Below are 19,167 nucleotides of genomic sequence, written 5' to 3'. Positions count from 1 at the left end.
TATCAACTATGTGGTCTACATATTTGTTCCATGATAAGTTATTCATGAATATAACACCTAAAAATTTAACTTCATTTGTGATAAGAAGAGATATATTATTATAGTTTATTTTAATTCTTTCAGACCCTACTTTATTAAAAACTATGACTTTAGACTTTTCAAAGCTAATGTCCAATGCAAGATAATTAAAATAAGAATTTAATTTAACTAAAGCTTCGTTTAACTTAAGATTTAGGGTAGTTATATTATTACTAGAACAATAGACTACCAAATCATCAGCAAACTGTAAATTGTATATATGAGAGCCTAGAATTAAGTTTAATCTATGTATATAAAGTGTGAAAATCAATGGACTCAAAATGCTACCTTGACATGTACCTTTATGAGAAAGCCTTGGACCAATAAGTCTATTATTATACTTAACAAATACCTTCCTACTGTGCAAAAAATTAAAAATCCATTGTATAACTTTTACAGGTAAACCAATCGCAGCTAATTCCGTGGATAGAATATGATGGTTAACATTATTAAAGGCTCCAACTACATCGAAGAAAACTCCAGCGAGAGCTTGCTTTGATTGTATAGCATTATAAATATCAAGATGTAAGTGAGCAATGCTCTCCCTTGAAGACCTGCCTCTTCTAAAACCAAACTGATTAGAAGGTAAAATATGATTAGACTCTATGAAATGTTCCAATCTTTGTTTTAAAAGTTGTTCAAATATTTTTCCCATGCAAGAAGTCAATGCTATAGGTCTATATGAATCAAAGTTAAACTTGTCCTTGTTGGGTTTTAAGATAGGTACTAAACAATCAACCTTCCAATCCATAGGAATAAGATTATGCTCCCAAAGAAGATTCAGGATATTTAATAAAATTAGTTTAGATTGAGAAGACAGGTGTTTAAGCATTTTATATGAAATGTAGTCAAGGCCAGGTGTAGAGTCTTTTCTGGATGAAATAGCAGAATTTAATTCGACAATGGTAAAAGATTTTATAATAAAATTTTGATTAGGAAGAATATGGCAGAAAGAATTAAGATTAAAGGCTGGCTCTACAGTATCTGGAGTATATTTTTTGAGAAAATCAAAGATCCAAGAATAGTCAGAGTTGTTATGGGAAGGTGGAGAATAGCTTTTGTTAAATTTTCGCATATACGTCCAAATGACTGATATAGGAGTCGATCTGTTAAATTGTTCACAAAGTTTTATCCAACTGTTTCTTCTCTCATTTCTGATAATATATTTTTTGGTGGCTTGTAGTCTTTTAAAATTAATGTAATTAGCCTCAGTGGGATCAGATTTAAAAGTCAAATAAGCGTTTTTGCTATTTAATACGGCTTTGGTGCAATTGAAATTCCACCAAGGAAGAAGTTTTTTTTTTTTATTTAAGTTAGAAGGAGAGCATGAAGATAAAGCTGTATTAACCAAAGAGTGCTTAGAAATAGAAGATGATTTCCACAGTGCTGAGTGTAAAATATCTGTAAATTTTGTGTAGTTATGAAGGGGGTCTTGTGTATCAAGAGAAAATTCAGTGAGCAATAGTTGGACATTTAAATTATAAATGTTCCAATCAACGTTGTTCAGGTTAGGGAAGCAGGGTAGTGAGCTACTATTGGGAATAGGAGTGGCATTGTAATGATTGTTATTAAGTAAAATTTTTGTGATTACAGAAAAGTGGTAGCTGCCTAAGGGATCGTCATGTACTGACCAGTCACACTCTAGAGCCAATGAAGGTGATACTATGGTTAAGTCAAGAGCATTCTGTCTCCATATGTGCGAACCAACAGTGGTCATACTTCCGTCATTAAGTATAACCAAATTATTGTTATTGATAGACTCTAAAATGTCTTTGCCTCGACAATTAGAAGTAGAACAGCCCCAGGCTGAGTTTAGGCCATTAAAATCTCCTGCTAGGAAGATTGGTTCTGGTAAACTTTTAATTAACCTGTCTAGTTTAGATTTAGAAAAAGCAGGATTGCAATTAGTTGGACTGTAAAAGCTTATGATAGTAAGTTCTTTGTTGCTAGAGTATTTTATACGAACAACAACATTTTGAATGGAGTCATCATAAAAAGTATCAATTTTAGAATAAGAAATAGAGCTATGTATTAATATGGCTACGCCATTGTGGGTGTTTCCTGAATCAAGACGAATTACATTGTAATGACGTATCTTAAATTTTTGACAAGGCTTTAACCAAGTCTCACAAATTAACGCAATGTGAATATTTTTGTCCAAAAGGAAATAATTAAAAATATGTTGATTGTGTAGAATACTCTGAGCATTCCATTGCACAATATTTAAAGTATCCATAAAGTACAAATTATTTATTAGTAACCTTTTTTAATGTATCTTGCAGGACATTTTTAATATTTTGGGAAGAGATAGGTATTTCATTATTTTTGTTTAGTGTTATAAGTTTTACTAAAGCTTCTGTAATAGATTTGAGTATTATTTCGGAATTTAAAAGAGATAAGAACTGATCAGTTTTGTTTAATGATGGAAAGTGAGAGCTGTTTAAAACATCAACAAAGCTTTTTTTCTGAAATTTATCTCTGTTAAGCTGGATTTTTTCTTTTTTAACAGGGCATGCAGGGGATATGGCAATGTGATTGCCAGAGCAGTGACAGCAACTGGCTGCAGTATAAGGAGTCTGACAATCTTTAAAATTGTGACCTTCGCCACAAATGCTGCATCTTTGTGAATTTTTACAGAATTTTGCAATATGACCATACCTTAAACACTTTAGACACTGCTTTACTGGCGGGATGTACTGCCGTACTTCGAACCGCCAGCTGTTGAGGTCCACACTATCTGGTAAATTGGGACAGGAAAAGGTTATAGAAATTGTTTTTGTGGGGATTAATTTTATTTCTCCATTTTCTCTTACACGTCGCATAAATCTTCGTATAGATATAATATTTTTCGTGCTAGTTAGAGCTGAATATATTTCTTTATTGGATAATTCTATAGGCACATGAGAAATTACCCCAGTGACCTCTGTAGCGGCAGCCGGAAGGGAAGCTTTAAGTTTGTACCCATCAAGATATTTTTTGTTGCCTAAGACCGCGTTAGCAAAAGCAGGTCTATCAAAGATAACTCCAACTTTACTTTTATTAATGCGTTTTAGTTGTTTCACGCCTTTATTATATTTTTTTATGCTATTAGCGAGTGTCATCATGTCTCTTGTTCCGATTGGCTTGTCAGCCTCTGTACTCTCCAGGAATACAATATAGTCAAAATTACCCCCGTTCTCAGGGTAGTGCCGCACGTAATCGGCTACCCGAAACGGGGCATACCTTTCGGCGTCTGTTAGCTCAACAGATTTTATGGACTCGGAGTCGGAGCTCAACGAGTCGTCCTCAGCGTTACCTTCCTCCTTCTTTTTCCTTTTCTTACTTCTCCCCATCTCTTGATTAATTTATAAGTATTTATTTATAAAAAACTCCAGTGAATGAATTATAAAATTAATAAAATATTTTTGAAAAAAAAAAGACCGCCTTTTCACTTCAAAGTTCCCGCGCTTTTTTTTTTGATAATGCCTGAGTTCCTGATGGTATAAAAGCTCAGGTTCCGCATGAAAACGAATTTTCTAAAAATTTCTATGTCGCTAGATGATTAAAACAGAGATGTGTCTAGGCACCTTAATTTTTCGCGATATACTTTGAGGCTGTAATAAAAGAAGCATTGAAGTGGTATAGCAATTAAATCTAACTATAGATTAGAATTGCAAAATTTAATTAAATATCACTCCATTCAGATCAAAGTCTAAGATACGAAAGAAGCCATATAAAACTTTTTTTTTATGTATGTCTCTGTTTTGGAATATAATTTAAACAAAATTTATTGCTTATAATTAAAACTTATTTATCCAACAGGGAAATTTTAGTAGTATAAAATAACTTTACTATAAAGTTTCATTTTTTTCTGTTTTTATTTAAAGCACACTTTCTTACAAGTAATTATTCCGTAAAAGGGATTTTTATTGTTTTTTATGGCCACGTTCCATTAAGCCTCCGCAACGCCCTCAAAGCCCATTTTATCGTTCCACCTAAGGCCCGTGGTCGTCGCAAGTCATCGCTCGACGTCATAGATGAAGTCAAAGTTTGCTTTCATCAAAACGTGGCGGGAATTTTAAACACACAACTGACAATGTTAAATTGTGAATGTTATCTCTCATTCGATTCTACTAAAACGCAACGATTAATTCTCGGGAATCCATACTGATTTAAATTTTACTCCAATCCTTGCGAAATATTCCCTCATAATCCCCACAGCTGCATGTTTTCACTGTGCCGTCATATTGTGCACATTCATTAGCACACGTCATTTAGCACACAGGTGACACCTGACACCGCCCAAATACGCATTCCACTTATAAAATTTGCCTACAATGTCCGCGGCGTTTTTTACGTTAGTGGAACGGCAATTTCAACAGTCGCCATCAACGGCGTTGTGGTTCTTAGGTGCAACGCCTCCATAGTAAACATTGATGTAAAGTGGGTGATAGATGTGCGAGTAAGTTCGCGAACTTGTGGCTCGACGACCTTTTTCGCTAGTGTGTCACCCTAAGTAGGCGTACTTTAAAACCACCGATTAAGTTCGTTGGCGATCCGACAAGTTTGAAATTTTGCTCGTAACCCGCCTCCGTTCGTGCGTGTGACAACGCTGCGAGCCGCGAGCCGCCAATTTTAACTGTTTTCCAAAAAAAGGAGAAGGTTCTCAATTCGATTCAGAACCTTAGAACTTTTGACTGCGTGGACCGATTTCCATGATTTTTGTTTAATCAAAAGGTGTTATGTGTCGTGTGTTCCCATTTAAAATTGATTGCGATCTAGTAGGTAGTTTTTGGGTTATATCTAATAATACGTATTTACGTGACTGTTTTGTCGTCTACCTACGATGTGTTACTTGTCGATGTAATCGAAGTCGGTTTTTTTTAAACACAATTATGTTTCGCTAGTCCGTGGATGAGCAACGCTGCTAGTGTAGGTATTTGTAATTTGTGTTTTAGTACAAAATTAGTAACATGTTGCATGAAATACAGCGTTACTAAGTCCACACATCTTTATCAACTATGTAATCCTGCACCGAGTAATAAGCTTTATTTATTATTATTTTTTTATAAAAACTTTTTATTTATGTTGAGACAATTCCAAAATCGTTTGTGGGATTTTATTATATATGCGAATACCATGACCCAGAAAGGAAATGCTTACTTTGTGCAGTCGGAAACTTGGCGTTACAATTTTGTTATTCCTTCTCGTGTTTACAATGCGATTATTACTATTTATTTCAAAACAATGAATATTTTGGTGAATATACATAATATTGTTATAAATATACTGTGACACAATTGTTTAGGTCTACCTTTTGGAAAACATCCCGTAGGGAGACTCCCTTTTTTGCAAGATAAATATAGTCCCAATATCTGCAGCATTACCCCACAGTAACAGGCCGTAAGACATAACACTATGGAAATAGCTAAAATATATTAAGCGTGAAGTTGCAACGTCGGTCAGTTGTCGTACTTTTCTAACTGCGAATGCTGTGGAGCCGAGTCTATTATTCAAGGATGACAAATGGGAATTCCACTGAAGTTTTGAGTCCAAGTGTAACCCTAAGAAAACTGTAGTATCATTGACAATAAACGTCTCGTTATTTATTATAAAATTATAATTTGGATGCTTAAAATTAGGTATAGAAAATACAACGCACTTCGTTTTTTTTGGCGTTCAAAACCAAGTCGTTTATTTTAAACCCATCTTGAATTTGCGCCAAAGAAGTGTTCACATCATTATAATATCCTTTTTTACTTTTGCAAATAGCACCATATCACAAATATTAACATAAAATGGCAGATTATTTAGATATATTAAAAAAAGAAATGGACCCAGAATCGACACCAGCGGCCCATTTTTAGCACAGATCCAAAAGACTTTGTTCCGTTTATTGATACGTGTCGAATTCTGTTAGATAGATATGAAGCAATTAGATTAAGAACTTTACCATTAACGCCGTAATACTCCACGCAATCGAATGACTTTGATAGGTCACAAAATATACCAATAGCATTTTGTGATCTCTCCCAAGCGTCATATATATGTTTGAGAAGTGCCACACCAGCATCTGTCATAGAGCGACCTCTAGTGAAACCATATTGTTTACTGTGAAAAATTTCATTGACTTTAAAATGGAAAACAAGTTGATTTAGTATAATTTTTTTAAATGTTTTACTTATGGACGGTAGGATGGAAATGGGTCTATAATTACTGAGACCACTTTAATTTCCCTTTTTAAAAAGTTGTAAAACTTTAATATATTTTAGCAAATGTGAAAAATACCCCACTTTAATAGCATTGTTAAAAGATAAAGCTTAGTACGGAGCGAGGCTATCAATGATAGTACTAATTAATTTAACTAAAATGCCCCACAGATCATTTGTTTTTTAAATATTTAGACTCCTCTAGTGAAACCATATTGTTTACTGTGAAAAATTCCATTGACTTTAAAATGGAAAACAAGTTGATTTAGTATAATTTTTTTAAATGTTTTACTTATGGACGGTAGGATGGAAATGGGTCTATAATTACTGAGACCACTTTAATTTCCCTTTTTAAAAAGTTGTAAAACTTTAATATATTTTAGCAAATGTGAAAAATACCCCACTTTAATAGCATTGTTAAAAGTTAAAGCTTAGTACGGAGCGAGGCTATCAATGATAGTACTAATTAATTTAACTAAAATGCCCCACAGATCATTTGTTTTTTAAATATTTAGACTCTTAAATGATTTTTGGATATCTAAAGAATCAACTTGCGAGAATGAAAAATGATCATTACACTTGCTTACGTTATTTTTAAAAAGTTGGGTACAATCGGTTGAAGATGAATTCAGTCGAGAAGTTAAGTCAATGGGTATTTTATCGAAAAAGGCTTCAAAGACGTTTGTCAACTTGTCATCCGAGCTTATAAAAGCACCATTTATATTTAATTCAATTGGTATAGTTTGCTTATTATGTTTCTCACAGATATGCACAGATACTGTAGCTCTGACTTCCAGGTCTTTGATTCCGTCGACAAATGTTTGAACAATATTCGTGTTTACCATCTTGGTGTCGGCTCCTGGGTATGACTTCCTGACGAGTTCTTCGTTTTCTAACGCCCATTGTTGTAGTCCTTCTCCTGGGCGTTGAACTCTGTCACGCAGTTGGGCACGGAACACGTGCTCCAGATGTCGATCCTCGTATCGGGATTCAAGTACCTCCATCAAGTCTTGGAACCCGTTTTCTGTATGTGGTAGTGCTTCCAGAACCGACAAAGCTTGCCCTCTGAGCGCAACAGTGAGAGCGGTCAGGCATTCTTCCGTCCATCCGTTGGCAGTAGCAACAGCCTGGAATTGTCGACGATAAGCATTCCACGAAGTAGTACCGTCGTATGGAGGCATTTTCACTTTTGGTCCTTGTGCCACTCCGGTAGTTCCAATAGACATCGCAATTCCCATGGTTTCAAGGCGTACTACTCTCTTCTGTAGTTCAGTGAGGCCGGTTTTCACATTTTCAAGATCCAATCCTAACCCGGTAACTCGTTCTTCCACTACGTCGACATCTTTTCAAAGCTTAGTCACCGCGTCACTAACATCTTTTACAGCCCAAAGCGTTTTTTCTTGGAGCTCTTTTTGTTGCTCTTGTAATTCTTGCAAAGCACCACGAATTTCAGCCTTTTGTTGCTCTTGTGATTCTTGCAAAGCACCACGAATTTCAGTCTTTTGTTGCTCTTGTGATTCTTGCAAAGCACCACAAATTTCAGCCTTTTGTAGCTCCATTAATTTAATTAAATTTCCTAATTAAAGGGCCACTTGAGAGTCTGTAGAAGCTACGGTGTTGCTGGTGGGCGTGGTAAGGTGGGCGGATCCAGTGGGCGGGGCTTGAGACAAATTAAGCGGAGCCTGAGTCTGAGTAGGCGGGGCCTGAGCCTGAGTGGGTGGGGACTGAGCCCGAGTGGGCGGGGCCTGAGTCCGAATGGGCGGGGCATGATAGGCGGGGTCAGTGGGCGGGGCTTGGTCCACGGTGGGCGGAGCTTGGTTCCCAGTAGGTGTGGCCTCCGCAGCTCGTTGTGCCCTTGTCCTGACGCCCTTGAAGTCCTTGAAGTCTTCTCTCGGAGTCAATGGCATCTCTAAATCTCACCTCCGACACCAGTTGTTACGTGCTAGGGTTCGAAGGATTTGGAGAAAAAAACCTGCTGACTCTTTTCAAGACTTTATTCACTAGCACTAGGTCCAACACTAAGCACTAGGTCCAAACACTAAGCACTAACGATGTCCTAAGTCGTAGCCACTGTCGTAGGTTTCGCTGCTACCACTCTTGATCACTAGTTTTTACTCTTGAAGTCGCCTCGAAGATCGCTCAAACTGAACTGGACTCGCTCGCCTACCTATAGCTATTTATATCGGCCGACACGAGGCCCAGACCATTCTGGAAAGTTCGCGCATGTACCCGGTTTTCGAGACTATACTTCTATATAGTTCCACGATAGTTCCTCTAACGCCATCTAGTATTGAGTAGAGAGTTTGATGCTATCGCTGTCTTTGTGTGGTTTCAATGGTTGCCGCTAGATGGCGCTAGTTTCTTTGTGTGTTCGTAACACTATTAATTATATTCCATGTGCATTTAATTTTATCATCAGAATTAATAATTTTATCTTTGATATATTTTGAGTTAGCAGCCATACGTTTGTATAGCTTTAAAAGTTTTAGAATATTTTTTTATATAATTCAACTATCTCGATATCTAAATAAATGATTTTTATTATATGTTAATAAGTTTGCTATTTGCTTTTCATATTTTAATGACAAGTACATTACATTATTTGTTAATTTAAATCTAGAGTTGAATTTATTTATATCAAACAGTGTGAGGTTACTATACCAACGAATCAGGTTATACAAATATAAATTCAATGAGAAGGTATATGTAATTATTCTGTTTATCTTTCAATGCCTGATTCTTAGTCCGAGATCAATGTATATGAATAAGGTAAAGTACTTAATATGAATTTACATTTTTTTTTGTTTTGTATCTGTATTAAATTTTCCATATTTTTTAATAAATCAGATTTTTTATTACCAAACTCTCACCGTGGAGTAAAATAACGACAGAATTTGCATCTAGTTCTATTGAATAATTTTTTTTATTTGATTTTCATAGCTGGCACCAGGTGAACAGAAATTCAAAACATTCTTTATATTGTTATTAAGCAAGGAGCCAAAACCTTGAACTATCTTATCACCATTACTGTTTTATTATAGTTTGACTCTGAACTCGCCCTTAAGGAGGTAAAGCGGGGGTTGGAAGTTTGTATGAAAGTCCTATGTTTTTGAAGTAAGAGACTTAAAATTTTAAATGGTGAGTAGGTGGCCAAATAATGCATCGGAATCTATATATATATATATATATAAAAGAGAAAGGTCACTGACTCACTCATCATGAGAACTCAAAAACCGCTGGGTGGGTGGTGGGTGGTGAAAGGTGAAATTTGGCAGGGAGGTAGATTATAGTTAGTAGACGTCCGTTAAGAATGGATTTTGCGATATTCCACCGCTAAGGGAGTTTAATTGGGGTTGATAGTTTGTATGAAACATATACAGCAGCTATAAGTTCGCCTGATAGGTTTTTTATGCTGCAGCCTGAAAATAAAACTAAAAATGTGGTGACCATGAATGAAACCATAAAGAGGTTTTATAAAAATAACTATTAAATTAGACTAAATTGTGCCTTTTAAAAAGTTACTCAGTGTGATAACATGACTGAAATAAAAAAAAATAATTTTCGTTATACATCTTAATAGTAATGCATATCTTTATAACCACGCGGACGTAGTCGCCGTTCAACAGTTAGTGTTTTATAAAACAAAGTCCCCAAAAGTGTAAGTAATCGATTCCCTCAAAATCTACTGAATGGAATTTCATGCAGTTTCACCAATGGAGAAAGGGCTTCAAGAGAAAGGTTTACGGAACGGCTAAGCCGATTTTGATGAGAGTTTCACTGGAAGTTTGCCGGGAAAACTTTGTGACACACTGATTTCAACGCGGGCGAAGCCGCGGTCACAGCTAGTATAATATAATTATGGCATCAGGCATGGTGATGTTTTCTATGACGTCGAGCGATCGCTCGCGACGACCAGGGGCCTTAGGTGGAACGATAGAGGGTATTACAAACGTTGTGGACGTTGCGGTCGCTTAGTGGAACGCGGCCTATATACCCAGCTGTCACATTGATCGTTTATTTTCGACGTTTGGTTTGTGAAGTGTATTCATCAATACAGACACAAAAAAGATTTTCTTTCAAAATTATTTGTATCCTTGTACTAATTTTTAAGTAGAAAACACGGACTGACTGTTTCAACTCGTGAAATTTTTCAATTATTACTAAATTATTCAGTAATAAAAAATCATAATCCGTTATCATTCTTTCATCAGTCATTTCTCATGAAAGTTTTTTTTATGTTTCTGGGCCAAAGTCAAGAATGTGTAGACATTGAGTAGTATCTATCGATTAATAAGACGCAGAAACAAATTTTAATTTTAAAAATACTGTGTAAATATGGCACATTTTAGACGTGATATTACTTATAGTGCTCTAGACAACGAATTGACTCCGCCACTTGCAAGATCTGCAGAAAATACTCCAACGATGATCACTCTGGATCAAGAACACGACGATGCTACCAATGTGATCATTCATAAAGTTCCACAGACGAAAGGTAATGCATCTTTGTTTTTTACGCAATAGTGCATATTTCCTTTGTTTGAATGTTATATATTAAACAATAGATTCAAAAACACGTACGTGCTACGTTTCTTTGTACATAATCTATTTTTTAATAAAGAAAAAAATAATAGTAATAACTTGTAATAATTGTAATTGTAGTCCATATTTAATAAATTAACAATATTATAACTGGTTTCAAATCTTTATATTTAATTAAGAATTAATTTTATTATTTAAATTATTTAATAAATTAACAATATTATAACTGGTTTCAAATCTTTATATTTAATTGAGAATAACACACACATTAGACAAAATATCTATAATATGTAAAAAAAAACAGTCACATCATATCATCACAAATTAAGGTATAAAAAAATGAGGTTAAAAGAAATGAAGTTAATAAAAATATAAAACTGATATAGTTTTAGATATAGATCAGACCAAATCTGGAAGTGGCTAAGATTATTTCATGCATCAATTTTTGTTATATTTGTATATTTTTTAAAAATCAAATTTATTGGTTACAGATTACATGTTATTTTGGTCTTTTTGACAATAGTTATTGATGTTATTTTGGTTTTATCATCAAGTTCAGTTTAAAACGCTTAGCAAATACTTTTTTTTCTTAAATCTAATATTACAGGCATAACCCAATTCATTTGCCATAGTAAAGGAGCCAAAAAAAAAAAGAAAAAAAAGCTAAACTACAATATAAAAAAGAATTAGCTGACATAAACAATAATACTAAAAACAAAAACAATGCAACATTAATAAATATAAAAACATGAAATTCATTTCTCATAACTCGCAAACATTGTCTTGCCACTAAATTATTTTAAAAATAGGGGTTGATCGTAGAGGGTTGCAAATTTAGGGTTGTATGTAATTTTTAATGGTGTATCATAAAAAAATAAAAAATAATAATTAATCTAAAAATTAAAAAAAAAAGAATTGCAGTGGACTACTCTTAACATTTAGAGGGAATAAAAAATAGATGTTCAATTCTCAGACCTACCTAGTATGCATACAAAATATCATGAGAATCGGTCAAGCCGTTTCAGAGGAGTTTAACTACAAACACCGCGACACTAAAATTTTATATATTAGATAATACAATAGTATATTTAACTGACTTCCAAAAATGGAAGAGGTTCTCAATTCAATTGTATTTTTTTATGTATGTTACCTCCCGAACTTTTGACTGGTGGACCGATTTTTTTTATTCCAACCAAGGCTGTGTGTAATGTGGTCTCACATAAATTCCATCTGACAAATATTATTACTTGACTATTTTTTAGTCTACGTAGGTACATTTGTGTTAGGTATATCGCATAAAATTTCACTGAGTAATATACCGATTTTGATGATTCATGTTTTAGTCAAAAGCTGATGTTTCTTTTGTGGTCCTATTTAAATTTGATCAAGATCTGATGACGCCTTTTTGAGGAATTGTTGATAATTCATATTTACTTAAATATTATTTTGTTATGTAGGTAACGTTGTATTACTTGTTGATTTAATTGAAGACAGTTTTTTTTCGTTTGCATTGCTTAGGGTCTGGTTTTCTACCGATATAGTCTAATAGAATACCAGTATTGTTTATTATTATTATGTATTATTTATTATTATTATTATTATTATTATTATTATTATTATTATTATTATTATTATTATTAATTATTTAGTTTATTGTATCATTTAGGAAATAAACCCTGTCAACAACTGATGAAACAGGCATTTGGTTTCAAAGGTAACAGATATGAGCCTCATCATTTATCAGTTGAATTAGGTGATTTTTAAAAGGCTGTATCTGGTAGATAATAAATAGTTGGAATAGTCTATTGGAATTGAATAGTCTATGATATTACAATATATTTCCAAATCCTTTGATTGGCTTGAGAATTTTAGGTAAATTAGATGAGAATTAAAATAGAATGTAGCAATGGTTTGTTTTATTGCTGTTAAAGCAAACTTCTATTGAAAAATTGTGCCATTCAAATGTATCTATTATTATTGTAAATTGACATATAATATCTTTTATACTGAATAATTTGATTGTTTATTTTTAAGATTTTAAAATTATTTATGTGCCACATTATAGATCTTGCAATCGGCGAGCGCGCGGCGCATCTATTTTAAATGTTATAAAAAGAATTGAAACAATGTAAGGGTAAAAAAAATTTTTTTTTTTTGACAATAATCTACAAATTCGAAAAGGGGATTAGGCCAAATAAATAACAATTAACAGTAAACACAGAGTTGTGAACCTAATTTTCATCTATATTAAACCAATAGATAAATCGATAACTTGCATTAATGAGTTTTTGTTTGCTAACCGTACGCATGTCTACATTGACGCGTATACAGATTGGTCACTCGCACAACCAAGGGCGCCGCGCGCTCGTCGATTGTAAGATCTATACTTTGTATCTAACATCAGACGAATTTTACCTCCCCGTTAGTTTCGAAGATGATTTGATGGCGAAAGAGATATCAACACAACTTTTTATTTGTCAGTTGAGTAATTGGGTAAAAATTTATCTGAAACTTTATCAGCAACTGTTGAAACCGGGTTTGAGAATATATTTTATCTCTAATTTTTTGTATTATTACTATTTTTTTTGTGTAATACCAACACATGAAAAATGTTTATAACCTATCTGTAGCTTATTTCTGCAATAAACTTTGTTGGTAACTAGTAAAACAGAATTAACATATTGTAATTATTTTTGATTCTTTAAAAATAATAATAAGATAATCGTATCATCCTTACTAATATTATAATGCGAAAGTAACTCTGTCTGTCGCGCTTTTCGCCAAAACTACTGAACCGATTTAAATGAAATTTGGTACACAGATAGTAGAACCTGAGAAAGGCTACTATTTAATGCGAAAAAAAATGTGGAAGGGGTTGGAAGGCAGTGATGAAAAGTTGTATGGAAGTACATATCGACATTTTTAGAGCTAGAAGTTTGAAACTTATTTTAGAGGCTGTTGATTCGATATAAATAAATATGACATTCAAAGTTTGTAAAAATTTTACCCTCAAGGGTGTAAAATAACAATAGGGAATAGAGGATGAAAGTTTGTATGGAAATATGTAAGATTTATGTGAATGTTTTATATGTTAGTGATAAGAGACCGAATATTAGAGCTTTTCTGATGTGACATTTACGGAGTCATTACAAAATGTGAAACGGAACTTAACACGAGTAAGAAACTTGCCAAGTACCTCGCCATATACAACGAGCTCTGTGCAGCCGCGCGGGGGGAGAGGTCGTGGTAATGCTCTGTGTAGGTGAGGAAATATGACTAAGTGTGCTTACCCGAATTTATAAGTTCTATGCAGCGAAACACTGCACATTACTCAGCTTCACGTACTTATTCGTATGTTTCTTATTTGTAAAATAATTGGCCTAAATAATTAAAAATTCTTCTCAAAGACTATTCACGCGGACAAAGTCGCAGGCACAGCTAGTATTGAATATGTATTTTTATAGTATATTTTTATAATATATTTTTATAATATATTTTTATGTTGATACATTTGTCTTTTTGTTTATAATGAGTTGAACATTTTTATAATTCCTTTTTTTTTGTTTTCAGGGGGATGGACTCATATAGAGGACCTTGATTCATTTTTTACTAGAATGTATAAGTATTATATTAGGGGTGGTTTTTATCCAATGATGATATCCGATTCGTTATCTTTGATTCAATTTATATTTATTGTATGGTTTTCATCATTTCTGGCATATTGTATAGACTATCCAAAGTTATTTAGGACTGAACCAAATGCAAACAGGACTGAAAAATTAGGTTTAAATGATGTAATATATTCCTCTTCAGAATGTGTTAGACATATATCATGGACGTGGTAAGGTTTTTTTAATGAAACTATAAAAATAAAGTAATGGCTATGTTTTATTGGATATTTTTGTCACATGTAACATTTGATTAATATTTATAATTTTAATATTCTATGTTGTTATTGTAGGTGGTGTATTATTGCATTGTGTTCTATTATTTGGACGATGCGGTTATTTATATCAATATATCACTTATATTATGCTTATGACACAAAATTATTTTACAATAATGCTTTAAAAATTAAAGAGGTATGTTATAGTAACTAATTGTTTCAAATCAATCAATGAATAAATAATTGATTTAAATAATTAATATATTTCTTTGTTTAATGTAGAGTGATTTGGCTTGGATAAACTGGTCAACCATACAGGAGAGAGTAAGAGAAGCACAACCCGAACATCACATGTGTGTTCACAAACGAGAGATAAACGAGCTTGATATTTACCACAGGATACTCAGGTATTTATAGAATCTTAGTTAAAACTAATAATTTTAATACTTGTTAACCAGTCAAATATATTTTTAATTTTAACATGACTGGCTTGTTATGATACACTAATTATATTATAAGGCTTATAATGCTCGTCACAAGCCTGAGTGAACTGATAATACTTACACAGCTGATCAAATTCAGTATTGATAAATAATTCATGCATGCTAATGATCAAACAATTTAAGCCCATACATAATGTGTATATTATTTGCATTCCCGTTTGCGAAGGTACAAATAGGCCTTATAGGTTAATGAATAGTAAAAATTATATTATCTATAATATAAAAATGAGTCGCTGAATGTGTTGCTAAGCGCAAAACTCGAGAACGGTTGGACCGATTTCGCTAATTCTTTTTTTTAAATATTCCTTGAAGTACGAGGATGGTTCTTACGGAGAGAAAACTCCTAAAAAAAAAAAAAATTTAAATTTCCTGAAAAAGTCTAAAAACAACACTTTTCTATACTCCCATACAAAAGATTTGTGATAATACTTAAAAGTCAATTTGAACTTTAATACCATATGATAAAGTTTGTGTTAGGCGATACGAAGTTCGCCGGGTCAGCTAGTAAAGATATAAAAGTGATAAATTTGTTTCTCATTTATTACTAAGTATATAATTAAATATTATTTAATGTACAAAAAAAGGAACATTTGTATCAAGAATTGCTTTCAAAATGAAAATCTGTACAAAAATGTTATAAATGTTCACAAATGTTACAAAGATGAGATTTATGAGTTGTATATACTTTCCAATCCAAATATATTTGTCATTTGTTGTCAAGGCATTTTTTTAAAATAAAATTACTTAAAATTAGAGCTCTCATCCAGACAAATATTACATTCTAAATGTTGTCATCGTGTGCAAATTAAATTGTTGCAAAATGCTATGCTGAATGTGCGATGCGAAATTATTCATAAATTACTTTCATATTTATAGAAAGGTTAAATTTAGATTGTTCGCTATAAAGACCAATTATTTATTACTGAAATGTGATTCAATGAAATGATAGCGTCTTCGGTGCGACAAAGCCAACCCTGCGGTCACCAACCCGCCTGCCTAGCGTGGTGACTATGGGCAAAACACATGAGTTCACGTTATTTTTGGCGTAAACTTGTGGAGGCCTATGTCCAGCAGTGGACTGTATAGGCTGTAATGATGATTCAATGAAAAAAAATTATTATTAAATAATAATCACAATAGAGCATTACTTGTACTTAATTTGACACAATAGATATTTTTGATACATTGGTCAATAATATAATGTGATTATTGATAACAGTATACAGTACAGAAATTAATAAGACTAATATTCGAATAATATTTACTATTGGCTTTACAATTGAGATAGTGTTTTTATAAATAAATACCAATCATATTTTCGAGATATGTGTATAATTTATATAATTGTCACTTTTACATTAACAATATCATTGCTGTGATAAAGCATATGTATTCAATTTTCATAAATATTTATTAAATATGGACATTAAGTAGTGCATTTAGTCATATAAAAGTAATGTAATCGTTGCAATGAATGAAGCTGATTGTATATTTGCTTCAAAATGTAAAAATTTTGACTTAAATTTTAGAAAAAATATGAGTTATAATACATATTTAACACATATACCTATTGACATATTTGTTATATTTAGAATTTCCAATAAATTTTATTTTATCTTATCTTAAATCTAGTAGTTCATAAATTTTATCTATCATAAAACCGTAACAGGTCAAATTCTGTTTTGTGTGTTTCTTGTTATGAAAATATTATACAGACCTTTTGGAGGTCACTCTAGTTTTTATCTCATAATTTACTACAATTCCCTTGGGAGGGAGGGATGAAATTTAAAACTCTTTATCGCTAAAGACATTGCTGTACAGATTGCGAATTTTATTTTATGTATGATAATAGACAGTTCTTAAAATTGAAATTGATTACTTATTACAATTCTTATAGCAATGTATGACCTAATAATATTTTTTTTTTTTTTTTTTTTTTTTTAATCTTTATTTTTTTATAGAGGGTTTGTTCACAGGTTGAACATGCCACCCTCATTTTTACACACTAAATCTTACACACGACGCTTAAGATATAGCTGTACAATTTTATATATTTTTTTTGCTTCTTCGCTAAGAGGAAAAGCTAGGATAGTATTATAAACCCCTATGTTACTACGTATTACATTGTATTTTGTATGAAAAACCTCTCTCTCGGCTTCAATCCGGACACATTCAGTCAAAATGTGATGGACATCTTCTGTTCTTTCGCACTCCGTGCAATTTGGTGAAGTTATCTTTCCCATAAGAAAAGCAAATGCATTAAGGGGAATGTGTCCCGATCGAAGTCTGAAGGCAATAACAAGATCAGACCTGCTCATCTTTGCATCATCAAACCATGGGCGAGTAAATATACTAGGTTGGATAGTCTTATACCATACTCCTTTTGTCCGTGAACGTTCATCAAAATACTCCTTCCAAATGTAATGACATCTCTTCTTAATAACATGTAACATGTCAGAGTATAGTGGTAAACAATCACAAACAATACCCTCAGAACAAGCTTCCTTCGCCAGTACATCCACCACCTCATTGTATTCTATACCAACATGAGCAGGTATCCATTGTATAATAACTTTTATCCTTTCGCTATTCATTTTACATAGTAAATTTAAAATAGTATAAGCCAATGGAATGCCACGCCCTCCATACGTACAACTAATTAAATGTTGAAGAGCACTTTTTGAGTCACTAAAGATTACAAAAGTTTTCTCATATAATGATTCAATATAAGACAAAGCTTCCAAAATAGCAAATAATTCAGCGTACATTACCGAAGTTATACAATTAATCTTAAATTTAGCGAAAGAGTCTAATTGTGGATCATAAAAAGCTGCTCCTATGTAATCGTTTTCCTTAGAGCCATCGGTATATATTTGATAGAAGCCAGAGTACATAGAAGATATATACTGTTCACTTATACATTTTATCGAATTTAAACTATAACATTTCTTCGCGTGTTTTAAATTATTAACGGTAGTTCTAATCACAGGAGATAAATCCATACTGCCTATCCATGTATCCAACGAGAACATACCCAGGACTGTACTATTTTGAATTGGTAACTCAAGCAATGTTTGATAAACTGAAACTAGTAACGGTTTTTTCTTATGTAACCAATAAGGACTCTGACAATGATCATTTAATGATGATATGATTTGAATTAATCCGTAGCTATCAAAAGACTTTAATTTTAACAAAAAATTTCCCGCCAAAAAATATCTCCGTACGCGTAAAGGCTGTAAGTTAACCTCACATTCCATCACATGAATAGCAGTAGTTCTTAAAAACCCACCAATTACTCTCATACATTGGTTTTGAATTCTATCTAATTTGTTAAGATGTACCTGAGCACTATTGTCATAAAGAAAATTTCCATAGTCTATTCTACTCCTTATTATAGAAATATATAGACGCCTCAAATATTTTGGGTGCACCCCCCAACCTGGTCCCGCTAAAATTTTAAATACATTAATTAATCTTACACAATTACGTTCCAATTCGTTTATATGTTTAGCCCAACGTAGTGAGTGATCCATCCAAACGCCTAAATACTTAAAACTATCTACAACTTGTAACTTCTGATTATTAATTTTTATATCAACACTATTTTTATTAAATCCTCTTCTAAACAAACATATTTTACTTTTCGATACAGATATGTCAAGACCAATTTGAGAAAGTAATTTAACTATTAAGTTTACAGCAAATTGTAACGATTCGGCCGCCTGATGAATATGATTAGATCTGGTATACAACACAAAGTCATCCGCGTATTGTGAAATTGAAACTACATTGCAGAGCCTTTTACAAATATGTGCTGTTATAATATTAAATAGCAATGGAGATAAAGGATCACCCTGTGCCAAGCCACGGTTGGTCTGTCTACTGATCGTGTAATTATCCCCTCGAATTGTTAACCATCTTTGCTGAAGAAAATTCCAAATATAGCTGCTAATCCTAGCACCAACAT

At 32.8% G+C, this 19,167-nt stretch overlaps 1 protein-coding gene across 1 annotated transcript in view; it reads left to right on the top strand.

Annotated features, from left to right (window-relative positions):
- The first annotated feature begins 10,360 nt into the window (after positions 1-10,360).
- Positions 10,361-19,167, top strand: part of LOC123668482 (autophagy-related protein 9A) — a 34,555-nt gene continuing 25,748 nt past the window's right edge. The window contains exons 1-4 of the mRNA XM_045602212.1: positions 10,361-10,761; positions 14,379-14,649; positions 14,770-14,890; positions 14,977-15,101. Coding sequence (XP_045458168.1) covers positions 10,602-10,761; positions 14,379-14,649; positions 14,770-14,890; positions 14,977-15,101 — 677 coding nt within the window. The 5' untranslated portion in view covers positions 10,361-10,601. The remainder of the gene's footprint in view (positions 10,762-14,378; positions 14,650-14,769; positions 14,891-14,976; positions 15,102-19,167) is intronic.

The sequence above is a fragment of the Melitaea cinxia genome, chromosome Z (assembly GCF_905220565.1).
Source record: "Melitaea cinxia chromosome Z, ilMelCinx1.1, whole genome shotgun sequence".
Classification (NCBI taxonomy): Eukaryota; Metazoa; Arthropoda; class Insecta; order Lepidoptera; family Nymphalidae; genus Melitaea; species Melitaea cinxia.
This window is presented reverse-complemented; position numbering and strand designations above follow the sequence as displayed.